General features: G+C 45.5%; 1 protein-coding gene across 8 annotated transcripts in view; it reads right to left on the bottom strand.

The window, feature by feature from the left end:
• Positions 1-14,096, bottom strand: part of TOGARAM2 (TOG array regulator of axonemal microtubules 2) — a 53,136-nt gene extending 39,040 nt beyond the window's left edge. For 4 of the 8 annotated variants that reach the window (XM_069799950.1, XM_069799954.1, XM_069799958.1 and 1 more), the window contains exons 1-2: positions 13,938-14,096; positions 10,191-10,473 (exon numbers count right to left, since the gene is read on the bottom strand). In XM_069799950.1, coding sequence (XP_069656051.1) covers positions 10,191-10,261 — 71 coding nt within the window. In that variant the 5' untranslated portion in view covers positions 10,262-10,473; positions 13,938-14,096. Of the gene's footprint in view, positions 1-1,990; positions 2,121-2,525; positions 2,619-10,190; positions 10,474-13,937 lie in introns of all 8 variants that reach the window. The other 4 variants (XM_069799951.1, XM_069799956.1, XM_069799952.1 and 1 more) reach the window with 3 other exon arrangements.
• Between the last annotated feature and the right edge of the window lie 1,055 nt (positions 14,097-15,151).

Raw genomic sequence — 15,151 nt, 5'->3', positions numbered from 1 at the left:
CCATGCAGGAGTTTGCAGAGCACCTCATGCAGAGAGGTCCTCACCCTGAGGGGCCTCCATCTGCTAATGCTGTATGAACATAAATTAGCTGGCAGCAGTAAAGCTGCAGGGCCTAGCACTAGAAAAAGCAGGCAACGATCAGCTGCTGCCATCTCTTCTGAGAGCAGGTCTTCACAGCACGTGGGATTTCTGCCATGAAGGACTCTTGGAAAGGCTCTAAATGCCCAACACTCAAGGCTTGGCTACAGAAGCAGTCACAATCAGCACCTTGAACTAATATATCCTCAAATTAAGTCCAACCAGTGGCCCATGTCTTGAAATGTTAGACCAGCTGTTTGTTGGTTCACACCGGTTTCTTGTAAAGCATTTTCCTTAGAAATACCAGGCTTGTCTGCCTCAGTGCCTTCCTCTCAGCTGCCTCAGGGAGAGTGGTCTCCCACCCCATACTCCTGTGTGAAGCCATCCCAGAGGGCTACTAAAATATGTTCCCTGGCCAGTGGTTTTCTCCTGATAGGGCCCTGCATACTGTTCCACACATCTTTTGCAAAGGCACAAACCAACTCCAAGCAGTCTGACTAGAGCAGGTTTCCACAAACAGCTGCATAAATCCAAGATAACTCCAAGTGAGCATCCTAAGGGCTCTGTCCTGTTCCTGTGTAATCACCAGGCAGGGAAATTGTCAATGATATGAAGCAATTTCATTCAGTTGCAACATGGGATCCGAGTTCTGTATTGAAATTTTTCATTATGAGTAACAAGCATTGGGAGCATGAGGTGCAGGGCTGACATGCAAAAACAGGAGCATATCCTTTAACGAGACCAGTTTAATTGTCCATTTTACTACTCTTATATCTATTCCACTAAAGTCCCAGTACTGTTGTTAGTGCTGTATGAACCTTGAAATACAACAGTTCCCACTGCTTAGAATTTATTCCCTGGTCTTTACAGTATCTAAGCACCTCTGTTTTGTTCAGGGCCTAAGTCTGCTATTCAAGCATCACTGAAATATTTAAAGCTTCCTGTGCTGGTTTTGGCTGGGACAGAGTTAATTTTCTTCATAGTAGCTAGTATAGGGCTATGTTTTGGATTTGTGCTGAAAACAGTGTTGATAACACAGGGATGTTTTCATTCCTGCTGAGCAGTGCTTAGCCAGAGCCAAGGCCTTTTCTGCTTCTCACCTCACCCCACCAGTGAGCAGGCTGGGGGGGCACAAGGAGTTGGGAGGGGACACAGCCGGGACAGCTGACCCCAACTGACCCAAGGGATATCCCATGCCATATGACGTCATGCTCAGCAGATAAAGCTGGGGGATAAAGAAGGAAGGGGGGGATGTTTGGAGTGATGGCATTTGTCTTCCCAAGTAACCGTTACACGTGATGGAGCCCTGCTTTCCTGGAGATGGCTGAATACCTGCCTGCTGATGGGAAGTGTTGTATGGATTCGTTTTTTTGCTTTGCTTGTGTGCATAGCTTTTGCTTTACCTATTAAAATGCCTTTATCTCAGCTCACAAGTTTTTCTCACTTTAACCCTTCTGATTCTCTCCCCCATCCCACTGTGAGGGAGGTGAGTGAGCGGCTGTGTGGTGCTTAGTTGCCAGCTGGGGTTAAACCACAACACCTCCATTCACCTAACCTACAAGGTATCACCTAACTCCACAGGCATTTAAATCCCTAGAGCGCCCAAGTGTCCATGGGCTCATGCCTGCTAAACACAGGAGGTGTCTTGCATCTGACCTGCTCCTTAGAGCCCCACACCATGGTGCCCAGAGGCCCCAGTGCAGGATCTTCAGTCAAGGTGGACAAATTAGTATTTTTCAACATCTACCAGCTGGCAGCATTGGGTGAGCTGGAGAGGTAAAGGAGTAATAGGCTGTCTCTGCAGCAAACAGCAATGCTTTACAGGGAAGGGGACAAAAAAGAGCTCCCAGATATGAACACACAACATAGTACTGCTGTCTGATGAAACCTTGCAATGGTTTGGCTCACTGACCTGACAGAAAATACCACGTTTCCAAACTGCCATCACTTCCAACGTCCAAAAGTGAACAAAGCCGAAGAACAGCATGAAAAGTGGAAGACTGCAGAAGCAGGCTAGGTCTACTGCTGATTCATTGCCTGGCCTGCAAAGAAATAGAAATATAAATCTCAAGGCCAGAAATACAAATCTTAAGGCCAGAGAAAAGTTAGGAGCATATAAACGTGACCTCTGCAGGCCACAGATTTTTTAACAAGTCAACTTTTGTTTCTTACAGGTCAGTATCTCCAACGGAAAAATGCAAATGATGCTTGGAAGCTTTGCAAAGCTCTCAAATGCCCTGGGGTGATGGATATTATGCAAATAGGAGCAGTTACCACTGTCATTACAGCAGCGGTCTCTGCAGCAAAGCCCCAGCTTGCTAAATTGTTAGGGGTGAGGAAGCATAGATATTACCAGGAAGAAAGGGAATGAAAAAACAAGTGAAGCAAAGGCATTATCTCCAGAGAGAGAAAGAGAGAAACGGAGGGAGAAAGTAACCAGCAAACACCTCTGATAATGTGCAGAATCCCTGTATCTCAATCCTTCAGAGAGTTTGGTTTGTCCTCCCCCTACTGCTGTGGCAGGCCAGCATCTCTGCACCCTAAAAGAAATTCAAGATGTGTTAGACTGTGGATCTTTCCTCCTCATCCTCCTACACCTTTCCCAGATTCAATTTTCAGAGCTTCATGCTTTTAGTAAAAAACGCGTTTGAAAACAGAGGCTAACCTGGAGGCAATTTGTTCGTAGCATGATATTGCTTTGGGACTAGGCATTTACGTATCAGAGAGACTGTGAGCTCACTAAAGTTTGCTTCTACTCTCTTTGCTTGCAGGAAAATGCACTTTTCCCCCACATCCTTTGGAGTGAGGTGCCATGCTTAAACTTAGTGAAACTCAGCAATTTAAACCATTGGCAAGAGCAGACTTGATTACTATCCTGCAGGGGTGAACCGTCACCCCCAGGAGCCATATAACACTGACCTAAACCTCAGCAGGGCCCACTTCAGAAAGTTGATTTGAGTTCAACCTTCCTTGATTCTACCTGGAAAATAACAGTGGGAGCCCAGGAAGGACCAAAGGTCCAGTGTTTGCTTTTTGGCCTCAGTCAGAGCAAGGGGAGTTTGAGCAGGAGCTGAGTGGGGGACTTGCCCATTTGCCCACACACAGCAGCAAAACAAGCCCTGGGAGCCTGAGGGCAGCACCTGAGCCAAGGTGGGAGCTCTCACTCTGCCTCCCGTGGTGAGGCAGAGACCAGGCTGTTGCTCTTCTTATGAAGAGGAGCTTCCCATTTCCCTGTCAACAAACCACTCCATCTGCTCTGCAGCTCCCACCTGTCCTCCTCTCTCCTCCTTCCATCCGCCACTGAAGAGTTGCTGCTCTTCCACACGTCCCAGGACTGTGTCTTTTTTAAATGACACCCAAACTCTCCAGCACACGGCTGGAGTCACCCAGCAGAAGCTTCCCTCATGTGGCTTTAAAACTTCAAAACAACTTTTGAAAAGAGAAAAATAAAAGGAAAAATCATCAATCTTTCCCCAGATTTTATTGCCTTCTGGGAGAGACGCTTGCACCCAGCAACCTCCACCAGAGCATAGTAAAAGCAACCCCTCTGCCTGGCTCCTGCCAGCCCCCGCCAGAGCACCACCTTGCTGAGAAAGCAACAGCGCATGAGACAGGGCTATCCACCAACCTCCTTCACAAACATGCGTGTCCTTCACTGTGGAAATCTAGCTCCACGTTGTTAAGCTTGTATTCCCCCTGGGAGCTGTAAAACCCTGCTGGGGGTTGCCTCCCACAAGGAAACAAGGATTTCTTCTGTTCCAGACCCTGTGTTTCCACAACTGGAAGCAGGGACAGCCATTTGTGAAGCTGGACCCCTTCTCCAGGAGTACAGCAGGCTCCCCCTTCCAGGTGTACGAGCTCAGCAGGCAAACAGTGCCAGACACCAGGAATAAACAAGGCTGCATAGCAACCACTTCTCTGAAGAAATCTTGAGCGTGAGATGCAAGGAATATCTTTTGCCTGCAGGGCTGGCAGGCAGATCCCTGGGTGCCGCAGCCGCAAACACCTGAGGGACCTCAGCAGCACCCAGACCTTCAGGCAGGGACACACTCTGACCTGCAACATGTTCCTGGTCCCTCCCTGCCTGCTTGCCACCACTGCATGAGAATCATGCCTAAAGCTGTGCACAACGCCCAAGCAAACAGCAAAGTATGCATCTGCTGGAAACTGGTAAAAGGGAGGGGAAAGTTTCCACCCCCTTCACTGCAGGATTTGATGACATCTCTGCATGGTAAATTGCTTAGCTAGGCAGTGTGAGCCTGGAGCCCCTCTCAGTTAGATTGGTGTAAATCCATACCAGCCCTACAGAAAGCACCACATTCAGGCAAGGTTAGGAAAAGAGAAGAGCTAATTGCTTCAGCCTGGCCCTCTCCAATGTGGCATGTCCACAGTCGCTGCACTCTCCACTAAATGCTGCCAAACTAGAATTCTCCACCAGCCCCATTACAAATTTTTTATACCTCTCCCCTGTGCTGGTGATAATTACGCAATATGCAATGCAGAGCAGAAATTTAGTTTTGCTACTGTGTGTGTTTTGTTGTTGTTATGCTCACTCAAAAGCTACTTCCAAATGTGAAAATAATATTTTGTTTGGAAATTTTCCATAACAAGGTCACTGCTGGCTGGTTTTATAAACACCCATGTACACAAACAGAGAGAGAAATTTTGTGCAGAGGTGCAAGGGTTCACATGAGGTTCTCTGTTAACCATGGGGAATGGCAGCTCAACCTGTCTTTACAACTGCTTGGATGGAGAGTGTCCACACAGGTATTATGAGAAAAGGAATTCAGACACTAAGCAGCAAGTCCCGAGCCACTGTATCCAACCTGCAAGCCAACAGATAAGTGGGAAGGGGTTTTTAGCTGTAAAAATGTACAATAATTCAGCTCCTACAGGGGAAAAAAAAACCCCACAGAAAACCATCTGCAGGAGTTACCAATCCTTCTCCAACAAGCAAAGGCAGCACACGCACCCTGTTGCGATTTGGGGAGATGACTGTCACCTCACTTAGTAAAAGCAGCAGCAAAGCCAAAGGGAAGCATCTTCTTGTTACTGCTGAGCCACCCCGTTGGTACTGGTGCTGTAGGAGTAAAGGATTCAGCCTTACAATGAGTCATCTTAAACCACACAATTCTCTCAGCTTCTTCAAGGCTGAGTAATCAGACATGTGAGAAAATGACAACCCTATATATCACAGAACGGCAGAAAATGAGCTGACTGCAGCAAATGGGTCCCCAAATGTGACATCTCCTGCATGAAACAGGAGAATTCTCCCAAAAGGCTTCTCCCTTTTGCTACAAACAAGAGGCAGAGGACTACCCTCAGACTCCAGCACTGCTTTAGACCTTAAGAGACACAAGGAAAATTCTGTCTCAGCTGTGTTGGAGGCTTCATGCAAGACTTAATCTACTCCAGCTCCTGCCTGCAAAGCAAGCGTAGCAGAAATGCTGCTTGTTCACCTTTCCCCATATTTTCTTTTAAGGCAAACCCTTTAAGGTAGGGAATTGTCTCTTCCTACATGTGTGTGCATCATCTAACAGAGCTGGCACAGCCATCAGCTAGGGATGTTACCATAAAATATTGGTGGCAGTAGCTCTTCAAAGGACTTTCCCCAAAACAGTGTTTGGTTGTTCCCTTTAATTGAAGGGGCCAGCAATGAGCTACAAGCTCAGCTCTAGTGAAAAAGTTAAGCTCCTGGGTGTCTCAAAATGAGCACTTCTACGGGGAAACAGCATTAGCAGCACTGAAAAGCATGACCATTGTTAAATCACGCAAAAGTGACAAAAGTAGAGCAAAGGTAGTCAGCTGGTCAGACTAAGGACCACCCAGGAGCATCTAATGTCCAGTCTCCCTGAACACCTGCTTACACTCTCTTTTCTTTTGGCTCAGTAATACTGAAGCTGATGGGACAGACGCAACCAAAGAGAAACTTGAAAGCCTACATGCTTAGCCTTAAAAACAGCAAGCCAAAGTTTTATTTCATCCTTTCTAAAAGGAAGAAAAAAATTGCAGCCATAATCAGGGAACAGAGTACCTTCCGTCCTGAACCTAACTAGTGTCAGAACCACTTCACCTCCAGCAGCATCATCCACGTGGCCATGCTCTTATGTCACCTGCACACCCTGTAATGATGCGTTACATTACACAAGGAAGGGGCAGTGTCCATGTGTTCACGTGCATCCTGGAAATGAACCTGGTGATGGCTATCACATCATTCCTTGAGACAGCCATGGGATAAACCTTGCTACGAGATCAAACCCTCTCTCTCATCCATCCATAGCACCCCAAGCACCTCCGCCAGTCCTCCCTGACAGAGCAGTCCAATCATTCCTCACAAGTTAACAAAAATTGCCTTGAAATCCCCTTTCTCTAGACATGAAGCATGGCCTCTCTATTTCAATAAACACATCTTGGACTTATTTGTCTAAACCTCCACACTCTGCTTTGAAGCCTTGGGGCACCGTAGGCAGGAGCACAGGGCTGAGCAGGGCTTCCCCCCGCCATCTGCAGCAGGGACGGAAATCATGCCACCTTACATGCTTGTACCCAGAAACCTGCTCAGCTATTCCTCTCAGCACATTTTCTTTCACATAGTACACTTGCTGAGCAGCACAGCCCTTCACAGCAGCCTCCTGGCACGCAGGCAGTTTCTTTTTTGTTCGCAGGACTGGGAGCCCTTGGGCTTTCCCCATGGCAACCTCATTTGTGCATTGGGCAAGGGCGATCAATATTGCGTGGCATTCGAGCCTGTGAGGGAAACGGCCCAAGTGCACAAAGCAAATGTTAATTAGAGCCCAGCAGACAGGTCTGGAGCTGGTGAGCTTATACAGACCTTTTTAAAATGTTCATTTTTATCAATCCTGAATTCACAGTGATAGGAAAAGAGAGAAGAAAGATGGACAGACAACAGGAAAAACACAGATACTGCTGTATCTGCCTCTCTCCATCTGCCTCTGTTTTGCCCAGCCCTGGGGAGCATCAAGACTTCTCTGGCTGTTCCTTATTCATTAGACACTGTCCCCTAATCAGCAGGAGCCTGAAGGCTTTGAGAGGGATACCACCTTCTATAACCCTTCCTCCACCAAGTGTTGTCATGAAGAATAAATCAAATTATCCAAAGAGTGACAAGTGAAGTGTGCAGGGCATGCACCTCAATGCCGTGGAAGGCAAGCAGAAAAGAGCTGTTAAGATACGAAAACATGCAAGGTAGAAAAACCTGTGGCTTCAACATCTACATTTTCAGAATTCTCTGTTGCAGTGGAAGACTTCGGCACTGCTGCATGCTGAGGCCATTGCCTGAAACAAAAATCTCAGAAAAACAGTGCTTTGGTTTCCTTAAAGGAGATGTGTTTTCTGAACAAAGCTTATGAAAGAAAATGGGAAAGGAAATGACAACTTTACACTTTAAAGCATAAACACACAGACTCAGAAACACTAAGGTCAGGGAAAATTATGACAGTAATACTTTGGACTCACAATTACATTGCAAATTCCCTCTGATGAGCCCAGAGCAGTTTGCATTGCCACAAGTGGCACTTAACACCTCTTCATGAGGTGACTCAAGCAGTGTTAAAGTGCACTGAAAAACTGAGGCAGCCAAAAGTGCTCCAAACCTCACTTAGGACCTCAGAGTAAATAAACTGCAGTGAGACCAGCAAAACACAGCTTCTCTTGATCTAGTGACAACTGTCTGTGGCAGGGTAACAACTGGGATTGTGTCAGCTGGAAGAGAAAATGCTGAGGTGTTTCAAAAAGAAACCTAAAACAACATAGGGTTTAAGAGCACTACCCTCATTTACAGAGGTACTATATTAAGACATGCCAGCTAACCATTATCAGAGCTTTACATGTGGGGACCAGGAGCTTTCAGGTTGATGGATAGAGTATCTTGACTACAGCTTGCAAATTTTTTTGATGGAGAACACAATAATTCTACAAAAATTATGTGATTTGTGAAAAAGTGCTTGTTTCAATTATTTCTGTGAGAAAGTAAGTTCTAGACCTGGACATTTGATATTTTTTCTCAGATTCTTCCATGAAATTATAAAATTATCTCCATTCTGAGTAACCCTAATTCTACACAGTGACAACCTACTTACCACCTACCTCAGACACATTTCCAGATCAGACCTTGATGAGGCAAAAGCCTATTTCCAGTGCTTCTTCAATATAGCAGTGGAATAGAAATTGCTGTATGCCTGGGAAGTCACAGAGAATATTTTAACTTCTGTAAGGATTGAAAAAAGGACTTCAGGATGCTTCTTGTACATTCATGATACAAAGGGATGCAGGCAAATAAGCTCCAAGCTGCAAGTGTGCCCTAGAGGACAAGGACAAGGTGTCCCAGATACTCAAGCACATCACAGCACCAGTCCCCAAAGAGGACCCACAAACTGGAACAGAGACTGGAAACCTCCACGAGGCAGCAGAAAAACAGCCCAATTCAGGATTGCCCAGAACCCCTCTAACACCCTTGGCTGATCCAGGACACTGTACACACACAGTGCTTTGCTACCTAATTTATTCAGGATCATGTGGTCCTAAACCAAGGCCACTTGGTTCCCCATGTTGCTAATCTAGTTAACTGCATATTGGCTAATTGCAGGCTTTAACTCTCTGCCAAGCACAGCATCTCACCATCTGTTTGCTCTGGCTACCTGAAGAGTCAGCAGCCACAGGAAGCTGCACCTCATCTGGGGACACAGAGAAACCAGCTGCTAGTGCCTGCTGTCTAGTACAGGTCTGCATTTCATTTGCTTTACATTAACAGAACTGTTGTTGTTACATAACAAGGGGAAAAAAAAAAACCAAAACAAGAAACCAATCATCACCTCAAGATGCCCTTTGCAAACACAAAGTCTGGGGGCAGATGGACACAAGAAAAAAGAAAAAAAAATACCCTGTTTTTTGCACAGGCATGGTAAAAGCAGTACCAGCAAGCCACTTTGCTAACCCAGAGTATGCAAATACACTCCTCATATTCCTGAGAGTTAGAAATGACTCAAAAGACCAAAGCCTTCCCCCAGGTTTACCAGAATTTAGCACAAATAATTTTGAAAACTGAACCCAGATGCTATGGTTTTTACTGAATGCCCAGTCTCCTGAACATCAGCATGGGTACCTGTCTGTTGGAGGCAGACCTGGGCTGGTGCACCTCTAAAGGGGTGGGCAAAGTCCATTAGCTCCACCGATGCTGCACCACGGACCACTATTACAGAGCAACACAAAGTGCTAACTGCAGCCCTCCTATACCCCCTCTGCTGCCTTGAAGTACAACTGCAGGGGTTACAGGCCCTGATGACTTGCTTTTAAGTGCTTCAGCGAGCTACTGTACACAGTGAGGCAGCTGCACAACATCAAAGCTGCACAAAAAATAAAACACTTTCCCACAACACCACATTAAAGCCAAGGCAAGAACCGTGAATTGAGCCCCAGTGATGCAGAGTTCAGTCCTCAGACTTTAAAATCCCTCTGCACCTACAGAAAGATTAGTTGCACTTGTCTCAAGAGCCCCATTTTTCCCCTCAGTACCATTCATCTGCCAAGCAGAAAATTTGTCGGCACAGTTTGGAGTGCAGGGCTAAGGCTTTAGGACTGCATTTCTGATACAAACGGCTCATGAAGTTTACAAGCAGAGAACACACAAACTCAAAACCTGTAAAACAACAGGTACTTTCATGGTAACAGACAGACCACCATGGAGATGAAGGATGAAGGTGCAGGGTAGGCATGTTTAGAAGCCCATGTTTTCCCACATGTTTTACCAGGTGGCAGCCACCAAACCATGTTTGGGATGCTGGATCTGCTAAGTCATCTCCGTACCCCCGATCTCACAGCATGGGTCAGACAGTGGCCGGCCCTGAATTCACTGGGAGAAAAGTGACACAGAGAATCAGAGCTGTTTCTTTACTGTAAGTCTTAGAAACAGCTGGAAAAGATCTTGTTTCATTCATTTCTGAAAGACAAAAAAAGTGTGATCATTTCGATGGAAAAATAAAAATGTTATCAGATGAAAAGACTTGTTTAGGCTATTGAACATCTATGTAATAAAGGTAATAGAGACTTGAATTGGAGATAGAGACAAGAGAAATTAGGCCTGCAACTCATTTTACCTGCCATCAACTTTGAAGAGGTCCTGAAACACACTTTCATCAGTCCCTGATAAGAGCTTGGCAAAGCACATACCACAAGCTGGAGGATACCCAGACTCACAGGCAGGTAACGGCCTGTCTCAAACAGACGGTGATGTAACAGCTTCTTCTTCACTTTCCTGTACTGGAGGACGTCGCGACAAAATAAACACGGAGACGAGACACGATGAGGAAGGACCCCATTTCCTTGTTAACGGCTTTCCATTCAAATCCTCTACAGCTCCAGAAATTAGCTGCCTGAGCGCTACAGAAAGGAAAAATAGGCACAGGCTGGTGGATTTTTCTTTAAAAAAAAAAACCACCAAACAACAACAAAATCTGAGTATTAACAGAGCACAATAAATTCATGGAGGAGACTGCAGTGGTAGATGGATATATTCCCCTTTTTACCTTCACTATTTTAAACAAAACTCTGTGCCTGCAGTGGAGAAAAAGTTTTGTATGGCTACCTTGAATTTAACTTGTGTGAAAGGGGCGGTGGACTTTGGTTTTACTTGTTTGTTTATATAGGTGCTTTTGAAATACAATTGTATAGGATGCAATCCTGCCTCCTTTTCCCTTCATTGAACCTCCTGGGGCAGGGAAGGGAAATAGTAGGAATTAGAGGACCGAGTCTGACCCTGCTGAAATCAAACAGCTGCCATGCCCAGCCTGTGGACATTTTGAGAAACGGCTCCTCTTCTGAATCGCATTATCCCTGTCAGTCCTGGGCAGAAAATGATTTCCAGTCACTAGCCCACAGCAGACGATAATAACAAATGAAAAATAGCCAAGCTATCGTTTACACTAGATGCCAGAAATGAAGTATGGGGGAATTCTGCAGGCACAGCGCATCGGTGGGAGAACCGAGGAGGAATGGCATCACCCCTGCCCGCTCTGAGGCAGTGGCAGCACGGTGGGAACAGCTCATTTAGCAGACAGCTCTTTTTCATCAAGCTGGTAGTTGTGCGCTAAGCCTTTTGTATGAAGCAGAGTTTGCTCACGAAGAGGCAAACAACAAGTGTATTGAAATGCCATAAATCCCATGTTGGCAGAGCTCAAAGCAATTCGAGCCTCCGTGCAAAATTAGGCCTCTGTGACTGCACCTAGAGGCAGGCAGGTAATTGAAACATCAGTACATCTGGAAGAGACTATGTGAGCGCCAAAAAAAGGAGAATTTGGGGGCAGGGAGAAAAACTTCACATGGAACTAGTGCCTGGGTAGAGGTGACTGCTAACCAGTTTGTAGATCCCAAGCCAGCTGCTCCTCAAGGCCCTTCAAAGTAGATCCCACACAGCCTCACCAAGAACAAGGGTCAGCCGCTCAATGGAGCGCTGCGTTTTGCAGTACACATATACCTTCTCATATCCTCTCTGCTCTCCGGCTGCAACAGTATGTTCTTCTCCACATGTTGTTGATGGTCTTGCCCAGCTACACTGCAAGCTTGCTTTAGGCTAGAGATCCTTTCTATGTTTTTTTCCTCAGGATCAAGGGAAGTTCATCAGCATGCACTTTGCCTTCACCACACATTTTTCTGCAAGAAACTCTAGGCATTCAGCCACAGATAAGAAAGCATTTTGGTAAACTAGCCAAGTAGGGTTATCCCTTCTTTGCAGATGGGGAAACCGAGGCACAGAATTTGGAAACACAAGTTTTCAGCCTGGACGGTCACTGGTTTCCCATCGCTCAGTCCTGAGATACTGTGGATACCACTGTGATAGCTTCAGCTGCTAAGGAAACAAATCTTTCTTCATACACGTTACTCATGCTGTATCATTCGATTCCTTATCTGAGTGAGAGCGATTATGTCAGTGGTTTCACCATTATCTTAAAGCAAAGCCAGGACTCCACCATCTTTCTTGAACATAAAACTCCATCATCTAGTTAACAACATTTTCTGAGACTTTCAGCGAGGCTTTTTACAAGATATGCTGCCTCTCAAGAAATGAGAGGACTAAAAGGTGACCTTCCTGCAGGGAATAGTTTTGTGCTGTGCTGTGGGGCATCGAGTGCTGCTCCGTATCAATGTGGATAATGCTGAATTTGATGATTTTTGAGCAGTTACTGAAAGACAGTGGAGATTTGTATTGTTTGTACCCAGGAGTGTAAGATAAGTGCCCAAATAAAGAAGTGTCCTTGAAATCTGGGTCTAATGGCAAGTCTAATACTGTGACAGGCTCTGCTGGAGGCTCAGGCAGAGTCATCTTGCTCTCTACAGCTGTCAAAGATCTCTGGGTCTGTGGGGCAAACACTGGCCATGAAATTATAATATACCCTAGGGCTGATTGATTCTGGCTGCTCAAGTTTTTGGGGTTTGGGTTTGGGTTGGGTTGGTTTTTTCTTTTAACCACAGGAGCCACAGGAAACCACGAGAAGAGATGACAGTTTAGGTCTTATCTCATTTCCATCAGTGCTAATAGCAAACCTGTAATTGATTTTAAATGTCAGGGGAAAACCTTCAGCACACAGACTAAAAGATGGAATAAAGCTTCTTTATGTAGCCTGGAGTCTGTGCATTTTTTTAAAGAGGCAATAAAAACCTTCACTGGAAGTATATTCTTCAATAAAAATACATATTTTCTCCAAACACATAGTTTGGTTGTGGTCTTCTATTTTCCACAGGACAGGCAAAAATGATCAAAATAATTTTCAGCCAAACAGTAGTTGAGAGGTTCAGAAACATTTGAAACATTTGACAAAGCTGTGCAAACAAAAGCAGCTCATTTTTACATCAAATACTTGCCTTGTTAAGTTCCCACTAAAAAGAATTATATTTTGGCTAATATGCCTAGTGCTTTTGTAGGAAGTTTAAAGTTTTAGAAACTTCCCAGAGAAGCTACAACATCCAAGAGGAAGTTCTCGGCCAGTTTTTTTCCTAAAGCAAAGGAATGGCCCACTGGGATCTCACTGGTCCCACTGGTCCCCAATGAAGCCCTAAGGAGAGCCCCGGAGGGGCTGTGGAAGGGATACGGTGCACACAAGACTTGCACACACTCCTGCAATCCAGATGGGCACAGCATTCAGCAATGGAACCTTGCCTGAGATAGACCAAAATGTGCCACCGGTTCAGCCAACAAAGGAGTGAACACAGGGTCTGGCTGCAGAGCCTTGAAGCCTGTTACACTGGGCATTTAAGGCAAGCCTAACTGTGTGTGATGAAGGAAAACCACTGACCTGTTCCTCTGAGCTCTAATGCAGTCTGTTTGGACTGAACATCTGCTAAGGCTCACCTCAAAAGCCCTGGTGGACCCCTGTAAGGATGGATCCAGGCACCCTCCTCACACCAGCCAAAAGGCCAACCGCTGTCATTTCAGCAGCTGAGTGGCCTTCCCAGTGTGAAGAGGCATGCAGCACACTGTTTCTTTGAGGGTCAGTGCCACTGGCTACAGGCTGCTTTTTCAGAAGTGTCAGAATTTTGTGTACCAGCCCTTGCACATAAAACATATCTGCTACAGAGCCGTCGATGCATCACCACAGGAGACAGGGAAGGAGCTAGCATATATTTAATCTGGTTTTCACATGCATTTTGCCAGGAATAACAAAGGCTATTATAATCCTGCATTCCCAAATGATCCTTTAAAAAAAATTTTTGAAACTATGACTCAAACACTAACAAGTAAAATCTACTCCCATGCAGCTAGCCAAGGAGTTCAAGTTCCTTTGGCAAAGGGCATTAACCACAAAGCAAATAACATGTTTGCTGCAAGAATGACAAGAAGGGAGACCTACCTTCATCTTTGTTTTTTGTTTACATGCTTCCATTAGTACCCAGGGGAGTTTAACTCTGGGCTGGGGGACATGGCATGGTAAAGTCCTCAGGTTTCAGCACTCCTCTGGCCATCCATCACCCTGCAACTTCTCCTCAGCTATTCAGTCCCGAGGCATTAAGCTGTCACAGCTCACTAAGAAATTAGACTTGATGACACCTAAGCAGATTCATTAATGCATTAAGCAAATGCAATCTGATTGGTTCCTTTTTTTAGGCATTTGGCAAGCAGTGTGCAAATAAACCTGGAGGATGAGGCTCTCAGGGGAGGGCAGGCAGCTTGCCAGTGTTCTTGCTTAAACGGAGGGAAAGAAAGCACCAGTTCCACAAAGCCACACTAGAAGAATTTACAACCTACTGCTTGCTTCAAGGGAGTAAAAGACAGAAGGTGGCATCAGTTGCTTCTGCCTTCTGGAAAGATGATGCAGTTTCCATAAGTGTCATTGCACACAGAGCATTTCAACTGTGAAGGCAATGTGGCACTAATCATGACCAAAACAAATCGCAAGGGACTAATTGTCCCTTGCACGTGGACTGAATGACACAAATCACCTCTGAATTAATCTTCAGGACTGTACAGGGAACATTCTTGTCATCCATAACCACGTGGCTGCTGGCTATGCAGCTGCACTGACTTACAACTTTTATTGTTCACTGCTCTTCCATCCTAATAACACAGCCTAAGCAACGAGGCCACCAAACCAAACCAGCTCAAAGGGAGGCAGTCACTGGTGTCAGGCACGTATCTTCACTGTTAATTCTGTCACATCCTATAACACGCACCAGCTGGCACAGGTGGTGTGACTCAAACATCTGTCCTTCCCAGAGACTCACATTTCATTACTGATAAATATAGCTACTGGCCCTGTAATTCGGTAGAGTTACAGTTTTGCAAGGCACTTGAATACATTATAATTGGCATATATTTGACTTGTGCAGGCACAGCTTGCCCATAGTACTTTCACCTTGGGCAATGATCTCATTAGACCTCAAGAATTAAGCAGCAGGACCAGGCTGGAAAGATAGTTGGAGGAGAATCCTTAAGTGCAACAGGACACAGGACATGCAATTCCATAAGAAACACATTTCTAGGAGATACTGCTATGTGAAGACATTTTGCCAAGACATTTTGTGCATGACTGTAAAGTACGCCTTCTTTGGGGGGAGGAGAAATCGG

This window comes from Haliaeetus albicilla, chromosome 13, assembly GCF_947461875.1.
Source record: "Haliaeetus albicilla chromosome 13, bHalAlb1.1, whole genome shotgun sequence".
Classification (NCBI taxonomy): Eukaryota; Metazoa; Chordata; class Aves; order Accipitriformes; family Accipitridae; genus Haliaeetus; species Haliaeetus albicilla.
Note: the sequence above shows the minus strand (reverse complement) of the source record. Positions and strands in the feature narration are given on the sequence as shown.